General features: G+C 36.3%; 1 protein-coding gene across 3 annotated transcripts; it reads left to right on the top strand.

Moving 5' to 3' along the window:
• The first annotated feature begins 1,537 nt into the window (after positions 1 to 1,537).
• On the top strand, positions 1,538 to 14,444 carry LOC128990572 (U11/U12 small nuclear ribonucleoprotein 35 kDa protein-like). Of its 3 annotated transcripts, none has more exons than XM_054413004.1 (5): positions 1,538 to 1,667; positions 8,521 to 8,612; positions 9,125 to 9,349; positions 13,509 to 13,722; positions 14,295 to 14,444. In XM_054413004.1, exons 2-5 carry the CDS (start codon positions 8,532 to 8,534, stop codon positions 14,420 to 14,422), a joined length of 648 nt encoding a protein of 215 aa, XP_054268979.1. In that variant the 5' UTR covers positions 1,538 to 1,667; positions 8,521 to 8,531; the 3' UTR covers positions 14,423 to 14,444. The 3 variants fall into 3 exon arrangements, with proteins under 3 accessions (XP_054268979.1, XP_054268980.1, XP_054268981.1); XM_054413005.1 differs by lacking the exon at positions 1,538 to 1,667 and adding an exon at positions 1,759 to 1,972; XM_054413006.1 differs by lacking the exon at positions 1,538 to 1,667 and adding an exon at positions 8,033 to 8,133.
• The last annotated feature ends 4,264 nt before the right edge of the window (positions 14,445 to 18,708 follow it).

Below are 18,708 nucleotides of genomic sequence, written 5' to 3'. Positions count from 1 at the left end.
TTATCAAACGGAACTTTACTATCCAGGCAAATGTTCATCTGAAAAAAGCAAACAATTTTAAAGCTTGTTTCAAGAATGCTTTTATTGATTTCATAAAGTTTCAAATACTCAAAATCTAGTTTATAATTAATTAAAGAATTTAACATGGTGTACTCTGGTTTTTGTTGTTTCAATGTAGATGTTCAAGATATAAAAATTTTCTTTAATTATGAGCCTAGTTGTCCTTCAAATTAAATGTAAAACTCTGTGTAAAATGTATAATATATCTGGAAAATGCCATCGATTATAAGGAAATATAAACTTTCACTGACTTGAAAAATACATGATTTGTAGGCCTACATATAAGGTGCCAACTACATGCACGGTAAAACGGGGCAAAGCGGGTACAGCTAGTATCTTTATATTTAGAAGTTTTGTTTCCTTTTTGGATCAAATTTTGAAATATTAACCCAGCTGTCTCTGTCTTTGCTCATCCCCACCACTCAGACCAGCGACTATCTAACTACAGCTTGCTCCTCATCATCTGCTTTCTGCTTGCGTTTACACTCCTAAACGCTTACATTAAAAATTAAAATAATTTTCTTACTTGTTGTTTTGTCATTTTTGAACTTTCCTAGACCTTACAAATGCGCCGAAAAGAAAAATAACTATTTCTTTCAAGTAAAAAGAAAGGCAGCTATTTAATTTAAGGAAGCAGCTAACCGTTTTGATGTATGTTTTAAGAATGAAAGCTTGGTTACGGGTCTATGAAAATATTGATGACTCCGCTTTAAATGCACAAAAATAGGTTTTTAATTAAAATATTGTTTTGTTTCTCAATTCTACATATTTTATTTTCAATCTTTTAATAAATTTATGTTCATAAAATTAAATGAAAAATACGCGAATTAATGAGCTAGTGTCACCTGCCTGCCATGTTATCTTATGTGACGTCTGGTAGAAGACTTGGCAACGTCGCAAGTAGGGTTGTTTAGTGTCATACGTCCCATAAGATAACATGGTGGACAGGTGACATCAGCTCATTAATTCGCACTTTATTGATTTAAATTTATGAGCATAAATTTAAAATATTGAAAATAAAACATACAGAATTAAAACCAAAACATTTTGAATTAAAATTGTTATATCTGTACATTTAAAGCGGAGTCAATATTTTCATAGTCCAGTAACCAAGCTTCCGTAAATACACAAATACATTAGGTACCTGCTTCCAAACAAAACAGCTGTTACAACCCTACTTGTTACGTTGCCACTTCACGAAGGCCGCGGCCTGGAGTTAAAGGCGGGCGTGTGGGGATACCTCCGTTTTATCGTTTTATCTATGATAAAACTTTTTTGAGCCTCATAATCATTGGTTAGGCTAGCAAATATCGGTGAAAAGTAATTTTACTCGTTACTGTAACGCTAGTGCTGCATGGTTCTGGATCTCGCTAGCCTACCCCTATAAGAAACAGTCGGTCTTAAAAGAAAAAGGAATCGTTGTAAACAAGCGATAGAACAAGAAGAATAAGAACTTCTAATTCTGAATTAACCTAACCAGCAGCGAAAGAAAACAAAAACAAACAATAACAATGTAAAATCACAGACAAGGGAAACTTAGTCAATGGCAATGGTAAAATGTATCTAACTTCAATTTTCTAAGAAAGTTGAGCTATGAGCTGTTGTAGGTAGGCAATACAAATTAAGTTAACTTAATGCAATTATTTTTGTGAATCGTAATGAAATGAATAATATATCATTTTTGATAAGTGATTTAATATGCAGGCTATTGTTTTGTTTCTTAGTATTTGTCTGAGTCTGAAGTCTGCTCTTGTTGAGAAAATGTTTTATTTTGTTAGCGACTGAAGATATTTAATAGCTCTTAAGTTTAACCTATAATAGGCCTAGTATATTAATTAGTAATATATCCTTAATTATATTTTTCGTAATATTTTTGTTTTATCAATGAATGAATAAGTTACTAGCTTTCATGGTAAGTTACAGTAATTAATTAGAGATGTAAGTCCATCAACGCTATGCTCTTTTCTTGAGGGTTAGTACATTCGTAACTTACATTACTGGTACTTACCTGTTAAAGGGTACATTCATTATAATCGATGATTTCTTTTCGATAGGCTATATCGATATTTATGATTTCCTTTACGATCCATATTTCTTCTATTTTAATATCTTCAAACACATTTAAATTACAAATTAAGAACTAATCTTGTTTAGGCAAAAATAATTGCCTGCTAGGCTATATTTTGGATTAAGAAAATAAATTTAACTATTCTAAACTAACTTAACATAACTAACCAAACTTGCTGCGTAGGCTAAGATTACCGTTTAAAAATTCCGTTTGATAACAGAAAAGGCATATGGGGAAACAGGCTATCAAACGGAATTTTGAAATTATGGATACAGCAAGTGGTTGGTTTTGCTTAGGTTAGTTTAGAACAGTTTCATTTCATAATAGGCTAATATTATATATATATACTTGAATACTTGTTGTCTTAATCTTTGATATATCGGATAAATTGCGTCGTTATACTAATATTTACAAAATTATTATATACAAAACTTGTTTTACAAAGTATCATAAAACTTAAAAACTTAAAACTTGAAACTTAGGCTGTGGCAAGCGTGTCTATTTCTCAACCTGGCATCAAAGGATCATTTGACAACTCGTCAAGACTATACAGGGGCCTATTTGTGAGCAAGTTCTTCAGCTCGGACTTAAACGCTGTACCGTCAAGGTTCCTTAGGTGGTTTGGAAGGGAGTTGTAGATTTTGATAGCCGATCGGGGGTATCTCCTTAAGGTATGGCTCAAGCGGCAGCGAGGCATATCCAGGTCATGGGCCCTTCTTATTCCATACTCATGCCTATCACCTCGGGTCACAAAATCACTTAGGTTTTCCTTTAGCAAGACCAGACTATTAAGTACGTACTGGCTCACCACTGTGAGGATTCCCAACTCTTTGAAGATGGGTCGGCAATGTTCTCTTGGGCCTTTAGATGTTATCACCCTCACAGCTTTTTTTTGTAGCAGAAGTATTTCATGGCATGCAGGGGAGTGTCCCCAGAGCACTATTCCGTACATAAAATGGCTATGAAATAAGGCATGGTATATGGTTACCAGATAGGTCTTAGTGATTTCATCTCGGAGTTTCCTTAGCAGATAGAGAACTCTGGATAACCTAACGCATACCTTATCAATGTGGCTAGACCAGTTTAGCCTAGAGTCCAGCCAAAACCCAAGCAACTTCACAGCTTCCTCATGATCAGTCCTCGACTTGAGGGTGCACATCAAAGATTGAGTCTTTTCTTAATTTATTTTGAAGCGATTAGCAACAAACCAGGACTTAGCCTCAACAAACAACTCGTCCGCTGTATCCCTCAACAGGTTAATGTCTTTCCCTCTAGTCACCAGGGTGGTGTCGTCTGCAAAGAGGAGGGTGCAGCCGTTTAGCCAAAGGTCGTTTATCATGATGCTAAACAGTAGAGGGCCTAACACCGAACCTTGAGGAACGCCATGGGGAACAACCTGGACATTTGAGGACACTCCGTTCACTGATACAAATTGCCTACGATTTTCTAAATAATTCTGCAAAGAGCACAACACTCTACCACCAATACCATATTTTTTCAGTTTCCCTAAAAGGATGTTGTGGGAAACAACATCGAACGCCTTACTCAGATCGCATAACCTCAGCATGACTGAGTCATTGCACTCAAAGGCATCTGAGATGAGGTCAGTCAGATTCATTAGGGCTGTAGTAGTTGAGCGCCCACTTCGGAAGCCGTGCTGGGCATCCGAAAGCAAGTTGTTACCTTCAAAATATTTAATTAGCTGCCTCTTCATCACAGTCTCAAGTACCTTAGAGAACACCGGCAAGATAGATATGGGGCGGTAGTTAGACGGATCTGAGGGATTTCCCTTTTTAAAGATTGTAATGGTCCTAGCAACTTTTAGGACATCTGGAAAGGACCCTTTTAGTAAGCACAAGTTAACTAGCTTAGTTAGCGGTGTACATATCAGATGTATAATACCTTTAAGTATAGAACAGGAGATACCAAATTTACATCTTGGCTGTCAGAGTTTTTGAAGCCCTTCACTAGACTTATAATGTAACGTTCACTCACCTCAGTCCAACTTGTTAGTGTGTGGTTAGTGGCATAATCAGTGACTGCAGCAACCGGATCTTCATGCTGCAACAAGGAGAAGTTGTTGATGATATCATCAGCTATCCTGACAAAATAGTCATTAAAAACATCAGGGGACGCAGTTATCTTAGGGATAGGGCTGGACCTCCTGTGCTCATTTACGACATCCCACGCAGCCTTACAAGTATTGGACGCCTTCAATATTTTGTTTACATTGCTGACTTTCTTTGCTTCCTTAACTTTAGCACTGTAGTCTTTCTTTAGTTTAGAATATAGAGCAAAGAATTTAACTTTTTGATTTAGGCCAACAGCAAGTTTGTAATGATCGTGCACTAAGATCACTAAGGAACGCAATTTCCTAAGGTCTGAGGAGTACCAGGATTTGTCAATGGCTGTACATTTAGTCTTTTTACTACCAAGTTTATAGATTTTCAGCGGATACACTACATCAAACTTATCCTGGATCAAGTCGAGAAATAACCTGAATGCAGTATTAGGCTCTGTAGTGCATTCAGGTGCACTAGGTTATTGTAGGCCTAAACAGTTCCAGTCCACGATATTTAATTCGTCTATGAGCAAAGGCAGGTTATCCTTATCAATAAATCTCTTAGTGGCTACGTTCTTATCTGCATAGGAAGTATTTGACCTTATTATATATAGCCTATATATATATATATATATATATAATAGGTTACGTACCGTGGTCCGTCTTCAGTCTTATTTTAGTTAATGGATGACTAGTTGCATTGTGACTAGCTCTGTAGTGCCTAGGTGACTAGTAGGCCTAAACAGTTCCAGTCCACGATATTTAATTCGTCTATGAGCAAAGGCAGGTTATCCTTATCAATAAATCTCTTAGTGGCTACGTTCTTATCTGCATAGGAAGTATTTGACCTTATTATATATAGCCTATATATATATATATATATAATAGGTTACGTACCGTGGTCCGTCTTCAGTCTTATTTTAGTTAATGGATGACTAGTTTCGGGTACAAAGACCACTGTCAAATCCTTTTTCTAAACATCATGTAGAAGCTGGTCAATAATCCGACGGAAGTCTTCATCATTATATAAATACAGGTTAACACATAAAGTTTATTATTTAAAAACACAAGTTACGGAACATATAAGACGATTGATAGGCCGGCCACATTTAACACGAGACAAACCGACGCAGGTTACACGGCGGACACAACAGAACTATCCATTGTCCAGTTGGTGACATTGACCTTGGTGGAGGGGATACGTCAGCTGATAAAGACTTGTATTAGCTCTGTTGTCAATGCTTTCAATTCTGTCGAATAAAATATTTGAACCAAAATTTAGTTTTTCATTCAAGACAATGAGGGGATTTTTTATTAGCTTTGTAAATTTCGAGACTCTCTAAGGCGTTCATGAGAGGGCATTTACTGCATTTGTGCAGGATTTGTAAATTATTTTGGCAACTACCGGTATTGACACTGTGATTTTGGTATTTATTAAATGTTCTGCAAATTTGGAACGTTGTAGTGACAGTTTTGGTTTAGGGAGATGTTCTTTAAACCTGGTGTTGAAAGAACGTCCCGATTGGCCTATGTATAATTTTGAGCAGTCATTACACGAAAGTTTGTAAACACCTGTGTCATCTAAATCGTTATCATTTTGTTTACGGCTGCTTTGGCTCAAATGACGTTCTAGTTTGTTTGATGTTTTACTGGCTAAGGTGATTTTATGTTTCTTTAATTCGTTTTTAAGGTATAGTGTAGGTTGGCTCCGAATTCGACAGATACAAAGTAGCTGGGTTTATCAATCGGTTTACTAATTTTGTTTTTATGTTTGTTGATAATCTTATCAATAATACTGCTGGGGTAGCCATTGCTAACAGCTATATGTTTCAGAATGAGGTACTCAGAGTTGTAGTCTTCTGGTGACATTGGGATTCTTAACATTCTGTTAACGAAACTGTTGTAAGCTGCGATTTTGTGAGCTTGTGGATGATTAGATGAGGCATGAATGGTGTGATCGGTAGTAGTTGGCTTCCTGTATACAGGGTGATTGATATAAGTGTGCCAGCCGTTTTATTCGAAAACTATAAGAGATATCAAAAAAAGTTAAATGGTAAGTGCCTTGGATTTTTTATTTAAAAAATCAGGGTGTCCACATTCTGGAAAGTCAGGGATAGTCATGGAAAGTCATGGAAAAAATTTTTGGTCATTGAAAGTCAGGGAAATAGGCAAGAAGTCATGGAAATTTCCAATTATGGATGGATTTGAGGGGACCATTCAATGCTCTAGTCAGCCGTAACCCGGACTGTTGTAGCATTTTTCACAAATGTTCGACAATTCAATTTATTACAGTTGTATTATTTTATGAGTTTTCGGTTTGTTTTAGTTCATTGTTGTACCTATTGTACTCCATTGTTATCTGTTATTACATATTTCAGTATTTTCTGCAAAATAACATGTCCAGGCAGTATTATTTTTGTGTGTATGTTATATTATAATTTGTGTGTAAAGTTTGTGAGTCATGGAAATCAATGGTAAATGGTCATGGATAGTCATGGAAAGTCATGGAAATTAATGACAAATCTTTTGTGGACACCCTGAAAAATTGTAGTCAAGGCAAAAAAATTATTTTAGCCGCCATTTTTGCAATATGGCCGCCAACTTTGATTTTTCTTACGGAACACCCTGTATTTTATGATGTATTCTGGTAGAAAAAGTAATTTTAAGACGATTTTATTCTTGTGATTTTTTTCATAAACCTAACCGTTTTAAAGATAATAATGGTTAAAGTTTTGAAATTTCTGCATGAGAAAGAGTTTCGATAAAGGCCTAAGCAAGCATGCCAGCTGTTTTGCTCGAAAACCATTCAAAATTTCACAACTTAAACCATTATTATCTTTGAAACGGTGAGGTTTATGAAAAAAATCACAAGAATAAAATCGTCTTAAAATTACTTTTTCTACCAGAATACATCATAAAATACAGGGTGTTCCTTAAGAAAAATCAAAGTTGGCGGCCATATTGGAAAAATGGCGGCTAAAATAATTGTTTTGACTTGACTATAATTTTTTAAATAAAAAATCCAAGGCACTTACCATTTAACTTTTTTTTATATCTCTTATAGTTTTCGAATAAAACGGCTGGCACACTTATATCAATCACCCTGTATTTTGAATTTTATGTTGTCATTGTCTTTGGTAAGCGTTAAATCCAGGAAGTTTAAAGATTGGTTTAGTTTGACTTCCAAAGTAAACTTCAAATTAGAAGATATGTTATTTAAAAGTAATTATTCAGAAGCTGCAGTTGTCTGGAGTTGCCTTTAAAAACCAAGAATATGTCGTCCACATATCTTTTGTAAAAAATTTTATTAATTGCAGAGTTTATTACTGTCGGAGAAAATGGATCTATTCTCGAAGTGGACATATTCTTGGACATACCCTCCCCCAAGGTCAATGTCACTTACTGGACAATGGATAGTTCTGTTGTGTCCGCCGTGTAACCTGTGTCGGTTTGTCCCGTGTTAAATGTGGCCAGCCTATCAATCGTCTTATATGTTCCGTAACTTGTGTTTTTTTTTGTTTTTTTTTTTAATAATAAACTTTAACTTATGTGTTAACCTGTATTTATATAATGATGAAGACTTCCGTCGGATTTTTGACCAGCTTCTACATGACGTTTTCAAAAAGGATTTGACAATGGATCTTTGTATCCGACACTAGTCATCTATTGACTAAAATAAGACTGAAGACGGACCAAGGCACGTAACCTATTATATATTCGAATATCAGTCTTGGTGGCAAAGATGTTTAAAATATTATATAATAATATATTATATAATATAGTATAAATTGTTTGTTGATACTGAACAATATTTATTTTATCCTTATTGTAGTCGTCAGTATACACGTACTAGAGTAAACACTTAATGGAAGCTACCGTTACCTGAACAGCGCTGTTGCAGTGTAGCGTCAGCAGCCCGAATTACTCCACCTCGGGCATGTCGGTAAGGCAGTTTGGTTTTTAATATTGCTTTCATTGTAGGTTGTAAAATGTCATATTTGTTGATGAAATTAATTTGTTTGGTCATAGTTTTGTTGTTTTATTATGCATTTTAATACAAAATTATTCATTAGGTCAGAGGTGCACTACCGACTACTGCGACTCAAGCATCAGCAGCCTGAACTACATTGCCAAAATTGTTAACAACTATTAGAATGATAATAATAAACGGAAGTTTGTATGTTTTAAATTACCATATAGAGGTTTTTACAATAATAATGACACAGATTGTGCAGTCTAAACTGGGTTAAAACAGAGGAGGAGCTATTAAGGTATGGTAAGTTAATTTAAATGTTATTAAACTGAATTTTATTAAAAATTCCTATTACAGGTATTGGCACAATGGCAAAAGAACACCATCATGACGTAGAACATAATGATAGCCTTTATGGAGATGATTTTCAACAAGGTGTAGACATAAAGGTAAGAGAAGACGTTAGAAGTGCTCGATTTGTAAAAAAATAGGTGCCGGAACTGCTATTTAATGTGATTTGTACCTATGTATGTACCTATTTATGTCAATATTTTTATCTTTCTGAAAGAGAGGTATCGGAACTCTATTCCACTGCGTTCCCCTACAAATTCGAGCACTGGACGTTAGGGACTAACATATAATAATTGTTTAGACTACATGTTACTAAGTCTACATGTACTAAGAGCCAGTGAGAGGCAGTGCTGTTCGTTATCATTGTTAGCTGCACCATAGTTTAAGAGTTTGCAGTACCTCTGCCATCTTAGAATTTTAATCGTAAAGATTAATTTTAATGTTATTTTAGTACAATAGCCTCAAATGCAGGATTTAACATTTTGAAATTTATAGTCAATTGATAGGATTTATTATAAAAAAGATCAGTCAGTTGTTGCTAATAGGAAGGTGCACAGAGATATTTTTCAAATCAAGCATTTTTGTGTTCTAATCCAAAAACAATTTCCAGGAGCAAGATAAGAAGATTCTGAGTAAGTTCTTCTCCTCGCAAGCCTTGATCTACGACCCACTAAAGGCTGGGAGTATTGATGGTACAGATGTAGTCGCACATGACAGGGCTGTGTCTAGAGCGTTGGCCTCCAATTATCATCCTCCGCCTACCACTAACAACCCACAGAACACTGTATTTGTAGCAAGACTCAACAGAAAAACTACAGAGCAGAAACTGTTAAAGGTTGTCTCTATAGCGTTCATAAGATAAAAGTGTTTTACCTTTGACTATTGATTTAACCACAGTAGATATACCAGACCTTTTCCATTAATTCACTACTCTATAGGGGTGCACACACCGGAGTGGTACGGCAGAGCGTTTGTAGTGCAATATTCGCGCGGTGATTTAGTACAATGGAAGTAAATGCCAGACTGGACCGGTGCAAGCGGTAGCGGTATACCGCCCGTACTACCGCATGTTCCATGCAGCATGTTCCATGCAGCATGTTCCATTTCACCGCCTAGTGGCAACAGCGACGAGCCTGGCATTTGTGTTTCTTCTCTTTTCTAAGTTTAGGCATCAATGTATGGTATTCACTATTCGCCATGCTCAAATCACCTTTTGTTGATTTCATACCCACTGCCTATTTTTGCAATTGTTGTCTTCAGCTACAGCAAACAACAGCAACATTTCTTCCTCGTCTTCTGGTATAAACATATTTATTACTAACGACACACCACACTTGTTGACTGCACTCTCATAAATGAGGACAAACAATTACTGTATTTTGCCGTCACCGCTGCGGTGCGGAATCTCTCCGGTGTGAACGCCCCAGCGATACCACTGCTGCAGTGATGTTGGATTGGGTAGATAAAAGAACGTTCCAATATCGCCACCGCTCCGGTGCGTGCAGGCCTTATACGTGGTATGTAACAGTAGAATATCTAAGGTTTCAAGTCCCTTCTAGAACAAGGGACATAAAAAGCAGTTCTTGAGTAAACATGCAGGATTTGAGATTTTGAAAGTTGTTCAAGGTGCTGCAATTTTTGTACAAGCTTAAGACTCATATAATTGTTTTGAAAGTCCTGACTCCCAGGTTTGAAGCTCCTCTTTTTCCACTTACTGTACAATGGATATTTTCCTTTCATCATTAAATTCTCTTTTATGTCCAACCATTTCTAACACTGTCTTCTAAAACTTTTCCATTCAATTACTCAATATTGCTTTCTTCTTTTATCCATCCTTTTTACCATTTCCAACCATCCTGGGTCGCTCCAATTAAACTAATAAACACATTTCAAACAATAATTTTGCATGGATTAACAATCTATCGGCGAATTTTGTTTGCATGTTTTGTTTTTAATCTTATAACTTTTTAATATCTATACTTATTTAATACGCAAGCAGGTTTTTTGTGGCAATTACTCCTCCGAAACTACTGAACCGATTGACATGTTTTTGGTGTCATTGGAAAGAGCGTAACGTAAAGTTGTGCAGGAAACTTTCTTTTCATGGAAATAATTAGAGAGTGAGGCCCTGGGGCCCTTTAAAGTTTTGTATTTCTCCATAAGATTAACGTGGGAAACAAAAAATTGTTATGAAACTCCAGCTGTTGTCAGAAATTAAAAGTGAGAAGAAGAACATATGTTAATTGTAAACAGTCAATAAGTTTGCTACAAACATTTACTGACTTTGTTGAAATGAAATATTTACTATTTGAATTTGGGTTGGCGTAAATATTACAATGGAAAAAAGCGAGAGAGCCTAGATAAAATGATATAATCTGTTATGTACATCTTGAGTATTTCCATAATATTTGAGTCAAATCGTTTTCAGTCATCAGAAATTATGACTGTTATTCGTTTTAAAATAACACCTGTAATACTTAGCAATTGCTCGAATTCGAGCAACAGGGACACTAGTAAATTAATAATATAGTATACAAACTTTTGCAAATAAGATATTGATGAAAGGTCGTCGCCTGCGGGTAAGGATCCAATGATGCTGGCCACATTTCCTTTTTGAATGGCCATGGCAATCCGTTGGACTAGGAAGCGCCTTGCTTTAAAGTCACCTGTTCTTTCAATCAGCTTGCGGCCTATTTCATTTATCCAGTTCTTGCCTTCTTTGCACCATGGCCCAATAGTTTCCACACCCAGGACAATTAACTGGAATCCTCTTGATATAATATCTCAATCTGTGTATTTAGTATGTTTTCTCTGGGTGGGCATTTCAGCTGCTGCTCTGGTTTGCTTTTATGTTTGATATAACTTACTGCATATGTATCAGACAGTGGCGGTTCCAGAGAGGGGGCCATAGGGGCCATGGCCCCCCCGAGAATCAGGTTTTTATTTTTTCAAGCGTTTATAATTTGAAAAATTGACTTAAAAATTGCCGCACACATCCCCGTTTCCCACCATCCTATGCCATCCTCACGTCAGTGCGTCAGTCATACAGTACCGATACAGTACATCCTACTACCCACTATAAAAAAAAAAAAAAAAATGTGGCTCAGTAGTCAGTTGAGTATTTGTTTTGTTACAGTTTTTTTTATTAGTACCTAACACAGTTGTTTTACAAGATTCAACCTATGTGCATCCCTCCACTTAAGCACAAGCACATGACAAAATTATAATGGTAAGTAATGGAAGCCTTTAAGGCTTAAGCTTTGCTTAGCTGTTTTCTAAGTTAGGTTAGGCCACGAGTAGTTGAAGACCTGGGGTGAGACTGAGCGGTCGCTGGCAAATTGGGTCCGGGAACGTCGGTTGCAACAGTTGCGCGACTGTCCCTAGACTGTTTCCTTGGTGTGCGCACTCCAATTTAAAACAATGTTGAACATTTTAGTCGGGCAACTGTTGCGCGACTCAAAATCGCCTGTGTGCGCCTGGCCCTAGACTCATGATTGAGCAACCGCCATTACAGTACTACGAGTGCGATGTTGCCGATGTCTACCTGACTACCACACTGCCGTTTCTACAGAGTATTCACTCTCGTAGACATGTGCGTTCGAGTGTATACATCATCAACGTCGCAGTGTCGTACGCTCACCCGCCTGGCTGGGAAATATATATCATCATATTATAACTTAATACGGAGTATGCTTAATCTAATACTCCCTTGGTTACTGGCGCGCTGTGTGATGGAAAAACGGGCCGTGCCCACCATTCAAAATGGTAGGATACTGAGGCCGGCGCCACCGGCGGGCCGTATGGACCTCTCTCTTTTACACAAGCATACCTTTGCTACACTTTTTTTTTACATAAAGATTTCAAATTTATATATTTTTAGACAGAACTTATTACTGTGTAGTTAGTTTGAACCTTAACATATTTTTTATAGTTTATTTAGGCAAATTAAGATTGATGGTCGATTTTTAACAGCACTAAAAACTTCAAAAATGTAGTAAGCGAGGAACTTTTTTATTTTCTGAAACAATCATTGTTAAAAGGAATACAATGCACGTCGACATTATGAAACAAAACATTTAAAAATAGATAGGTGAAATTACAGGGCCGGTAAGAACAGAAAAAGGTTTATCAATGGTTTAAGGAAGTTTCGCATTTAAACTCCCCCTTTCAGATTACAAGACATTAAACTTTTTCTTCGTCAGAGTGCTTAAAATGTTGACTTTGTAAGTATAACTTTCCAAAATTACCGGGGGAGGACCCCCCTCCCACAATGGGGGGTATTCCATACCCCCCGGTTGTGGCCAAGCTGGCCTAGAATAACCCCACACACTCGATAGAATGGCCCCCTCCGAAAATTTGCCCTGGACCCGCCCTTGGTATCAGAGCAAGTGAAATCCCAGACTAGACATTGGCCCTTGCTCCAGGGGATTATTGTGGCTCCATCTGGCCGCTTCCCATCGTTCCGGTTAAGACCTGTGGGTTCCAGTTGGGCTGGGATGTTGGCACACACCAAAGCCTTTTTAATCAGGATGTTTACTTCAGCGTGTCGGAAATTTTCCAGAACTTTTGATAAGAATAAGAATCTTTATTACCCTTTAAACATTTTACAGTGCAATAGGGTTCGTCATTTGCTACATAATATTAAAATGTAATTAAATATTTCACATGAAATAGTAACAAAGATAATTTTATCAAATAAGTTAAGACAAGCTGGCCTGATTCTAATCTAAAATCTAGTCTACTAATGGCATGGTGAAACACAATGCAAAAAATATGAGCAAAATACAAGTCAAAATAGAACGAGTACATAGAAACAATACTAACAAAGCAAGATGATAAAAATTGATTTTGAAACAAATTGTCAAAGGTAAATAAAAATATGACTATATCAAAATGGTTAACATCAGAAACAAGTTACTTAAATACTAATGTATTTAAGGTACTAAATGATACAAGATAATGGGTGTATAAATAATCTATGGGATTATTTTCAGGTGTTTTCAGAGTTTGGGAAGGTGAAAAGTTGTAAGCTAATTAGGTGCTTGGTCACTGGAGAGTCAAAGAGATATGCATTTGTGGAATACGAGGAGCGAGGCGGAGCGATGGCTGCGTACCGACGAGGCCACAAAATGAGGCTAGACGATGCCATGTTGGTGGTGGACTTTGAGTGTGAACACCTCCTGCCCTGCTGGGTACCCAGGCGACTTGGTATGTTAAGTTTTAGATCTCAAAATTTTGTATATTTGCTAGAACTAGTGCAGGGGATAGATTTCTTCCCCTAAAACTCCACCTAATTTTGTGAACGGTGTATAAAAATGTTGTAGGATTAAAGGTTACAGAGAAAATTCAAAAAAAAAAACTGTACATTTAAAATTCCCTCATGGGGTAAACTGTTGTAGTTTGCTTGTTCCTGATACATTTTTATCAAATTTGCCATTTAGCCAATTCTTTTATTTCATACCCTACTATTACGTTTTACAAAAAAATCTTTCTTTCCCTGTTTTATTAAAGTGTAGTACATGTTAAATCTTTTGTAATTTTGATATGGAATAAATCTGACAATTTTAAGGAAATATTTTAGTCTAAATCAAGTTATACAAATGGATCTAGGTTTGATGAAACGGGGGTATTTCTCTAACTGTCCTGAGCTTACTTTGCAAGTGGCTCTTGTACATTTCATTTCAATTATTGTTAAATAAAATACTACTTTTTTGCTGTATTAATTTGTCAGCAATGCCTGTTCAATGTTAATTGTATACAGAATGTTTACGATGTTATAGGAGGAGGGTTAGGTGGTAAGAAGGAATCTGGACAGCTTCGCTTTGGCAGCAGAGACAGGCCATACCGTAAACCGATTCCACTTATGACACATTCCTCCCGCATGGACGTCAATGTAAATTTGTCATAAAGAATATTATATTTATTTGAGATATTCAGTTTTTTCCTCTAGTTCTAAATAGCAGGGTCGTCGTGTGGTTTATTGGCGCCCGGGGCAGGATGTTGTCAGACGCCCCCCCCATACACACAATTAGTGATGCTCTTATACAAAGTTGCGTGGCGGGTTGCATCGCTATCTGTGTTTCAAAGCTCAACTACAGACACCTAAATGGATTGAATTACCTTACAAAAATCCTAGAGCCAAGAATCGGGGATTAAATTACTTAAATTTTTGATGAAAATCTTTTTTAATTGATGACTATCAAATCCATACAATTATAGTGAGAAAATATTATTTATTTAATTTTCTCCGCTGAGCTCCCGTTAACTTTTTGGAGATGTTGGACTCTGGACACAATTCACGTACAAATAACTCGTAATCACTCATCAAACTAAGCTCACAGCTGAGCTATGACTGCCGTAGGTGAAAGGAGTGATTCGAGTAAGGGTGTTGGGAGTGGGGGATGGGCCACATGTCAACATGAGCATATTTGAGATTATTGTCTCTACCTTGAGTCATCGTCAAGAGTCCTGCAACAGTTCATAAAATTTTGTATAATTAAATAATATATAAATAGCCTATTACCAGTCAATTAAGCCTAAAAGCCTATTTAAAATATACTATGTTTAAAATCTATTTCAAACACAAGCTAAAGTAAAAATAATTGTATATATCGAAACCAAATCTCAAAAAGTAATTTACCCAAATTAAATTTCATATACTATTAATTGGCCTGAGTGACTAAAAAGTGAACAGTGAACTAGAAGATATAGAAGACCTGAATACATTGTTGCTGAAAAACATGTGTTAGGTAACAACTGGATTTTCTTCTTCTACCATAAACTAGCCTGGTGAAAGTTTAAAAACTAGTTTGTATGATTTTTATATTATAATATTTTCTAGTAAAAAGTGAAAAGCTAAACCAATACTCTAATTATTTAAAATAGTTTAAACAAGAAGAAATGTGGAAACTTGGTAATCTCCATCTTATTATTACAAACAATTCTATTTAGGTGTTGGACAATTTGAGAACATTAGCCTAATTCTGAGGTGGATCGAGTAGCCTCATAGCTGTTAAAATTTATATAGCCTAAAATCTTGATTCAAGTAAAGACTTTGGCTAACTTTATTATCATAAAAAAGTTTCAAATTAAAATATTAGCAAGGAAATTGGTAATTAAAGAGAGTTTCAAACACGAACCTAAAAACCCTGAGGTTGCAATTGGGCGCCGCAACGAGTGGGACTCCCTTATTGACCAAACCTTGCTAATAATACAAGTAGGCCTAGCTTATGTGTTTGAAATAGCGATTTTTAGGTTAAACTAAGAATAGCCTATAAGAGTGTTGTACTATTATAAAGGTATCTAAGTTAAGATTCCCCCGTTTCCCCTTTCATAATTAGCCTATCAGTCACCTGTTAGTTAAAGATATCCAAGATGACGAGTCAATACAATTTACGCCCAAACCCTAAACCCTCTAGGAAACTAGTCGAAAATAGCGGGGATAGTGACAATAATAATCAAGACGACAACAACATTGAAATTCACACAAACACTAACACCAGCGATATTAGTGAAGATGAATCATGCACACTAACAGCGAAAAGCCCTGAAACATTATCACAACAAACACACTCAGAAGCAGAAGACAAATCCTTCGAAGAGCGGTCATTCCACGGTTCCGAGTCATCAGAAATTGTAGCCCTAAAGCAAACAAATTTTACTGACCAAACCAATGTCCCGGTGAACGATGAACAAGGAATGATGGGAATGAATATGACAGCTGATAGGCCTACGTTCCTTACGACGGCAACAGAAACACAACAACCAATCACAACACAGTTTCATGACGATCAATCACAGCGAGCTTCTCAATAACATGCTACAGCAAGCACTGTCACTCAACTACCCGACCCGAAACCCGACTTTATGGCCCAAATTCAAACGCTATTCCAATCTTTGGATAATAAAATGATATCGTTGGAAACCAGCATTAAAGATGAAATAAAGACCCACTATAAAATCCTTGACACTAAAATTGAATCTATCACTGAATCACAAAATAAACTACAATTGGAATTAAACTATGTGCAGGAAAATCAACAAAAACAATCAGAGGAAATGAAATCAATTGAATCTAAATTAACTACCCAAATTGCCGAAAGCTCCTATAATCTAAAAATGGACCTGATAGCAGATCTAAATGCCCATAAAACTGAAGTAAATGACATAGTCCATACCCAAAATCAAATTATTAGGGAAGAGATTAGTCAGACTGTGAATACTAATTTAAATAATATTAAAAGTCAAATTCAGGAAACATTTGAAACACAACATAAACAACTAAGACATATAGTAAGTGAAAACACTCAACGGATTCAAGAACAACTAGAACCACAGATTAAAGCAAATCAAGACAGAGTTGAACAAAACATTGAATTAATAGAAAACATGAAAACAACACTAAGTGAACATCATAACAAGATTGAATCTCTACAAAACGAAGCCACTGTTAAGCAGAGTATATTCACCCCTAACATTTATGTATCTTGTGGTAGCGGAACTAATGTTGACTCAAACGTACCTAAATTCACTGGACGAGCACACAACCCCAAAGAGTTCTTAAACAAACTACAAAAATATTACTGTCGTAATTTGGTTCGCCAGAGTCCCACAACCGACCCTAAAGAATTCCTAATCGATACGATAGAGATGAGTTTAGAAGGGAGCGCTTCACGATGGTTTTCTCTTATCAAAAGTAATATTAATACATGGGATGAGTTTGAGAGCATGTTTCTCATGAAATTTTGGAGCCAATCAGTACAGCGTGGAATTCGACATAGATTGGAAAACGAGAGGTACCGTCCTGGAGGAAAACTGACCCGCTCAGAATACTTTATAGAGCGAGTCATAACGTTGAAATCAATGTCCCCACCTTTGACTGATGAAGAAATTATTACATTGCTAAGCGATCACTTCAGTGAACTAATACAAGATGCCCGCATAGTACAGAATGCCAACACAATATTTGCATTTGAATCTATCCTCCAGCGTGAAGATATAAAAGACGGAAATCGCCGGAATAAACAAAACCATTCCCCATCACACAATACACCAGCGACAAACCGAAATGAACCAAGGCCCAACTATAACACACAAACACAAAACAGATATCCTGACCACACTAATAACATCAACCAAAATGCATACCAACCAAGATATGACATGAAGTATCAACAAAACAATCGACCATATAACCACAACCAACAATACAATAACCGGCCAAACCAACAAAACTGGTTCCCTTACCCACAAGGCAGATTTCCACAAAATTCAAATAATTATCCCACTAGGAACGGAAACCGAACTGAACCCAATTATATGACCCCAGAACAACGACAAGTCTGTACCACCATAATCGATAAAACCGACCAACCACATAAGTCGGATTTAAACTAAAGAGCACTGAGAGCAAAAATGGCCTACACACCACTTCCCCTCAAAATAATATTCCCTCAATTGTCTCTTCAGTGCAAGAAAATCCCTTCGGAAAAATAAGGCCAAATGTATATAATGAATTAAATAATTGTTATGAAACCAATGTAATCTCATTTTTAAGAGTTGTTAGCCTCCGGATTACATTTGAATATTTATAATGGTTTAAATACCTGCATTCAGTAATCCATTATGCTGCTTGTGGCAACTATAGTTTCGGTTCACAGGGAACCATCTTCAGGCCGTACAAGGCGTCGTTGGAAGTGAATAGCGACGCCTTGTACGGCCTGAAGATGGTTCCCTGTGAACCGAAACTATAGTTGCCACAAGCAGCATAATGGATTACTGAATGCAGGTATTTAAACCATTATAAACAATGTAATCTGTTGTGACAGAGAATTTTTATTAAGTGAAGAAGATGAATCAAGCAATGATTCCTACGAGATTAAACAAATTGATTTTCCAGAAATTAGTGTTACAATTAATAAATTGAAGATAAATGCCCTAATTGACACCGGCTCTAATGTAACATGTATATCGGAAAAATGGTTCCTAGAAAATAAACACCACATAGGTCATTTTGAAGAATTGCCAATTACAAATACACATATTAAAACCGCTACGGGAGATCGATCTAAGCGCATAACTAAAATCATAATGTTACCTGTAATGATAGAAAATGAAGAAACTCAACTACAAGTTTTACTCATACCAAACTTAGTTAGGAATTTAATAATTGGGAATGATGTATTAAATATATGG

The sequence above is a fragment of the Macrosteles quadrilineatus genome, unplaced genomic scaffold (genome assembly GCF_028750875.1).
Source record: "Macrosteles quadrilineatus isolate MER2022 unplaced genomic scaffold, UCM_ALF_1.0 Scaffold_3__2_contigs__length_128488019, whole genome shotgun sequence".
In the NCBI taxonomy this organism is placed as follows: domain Eukaryota; kingdom Metazoa; phylum Arthropoda; class Insecta; order Hemiptera; family Cicadellidae; genus Macrosteles; species Macrosteles quadrilineatus.
Note: the sequence above shows the minus strand (reverse complement) of the source record. Positions and strands in the feature narration are given on the sequence as shown.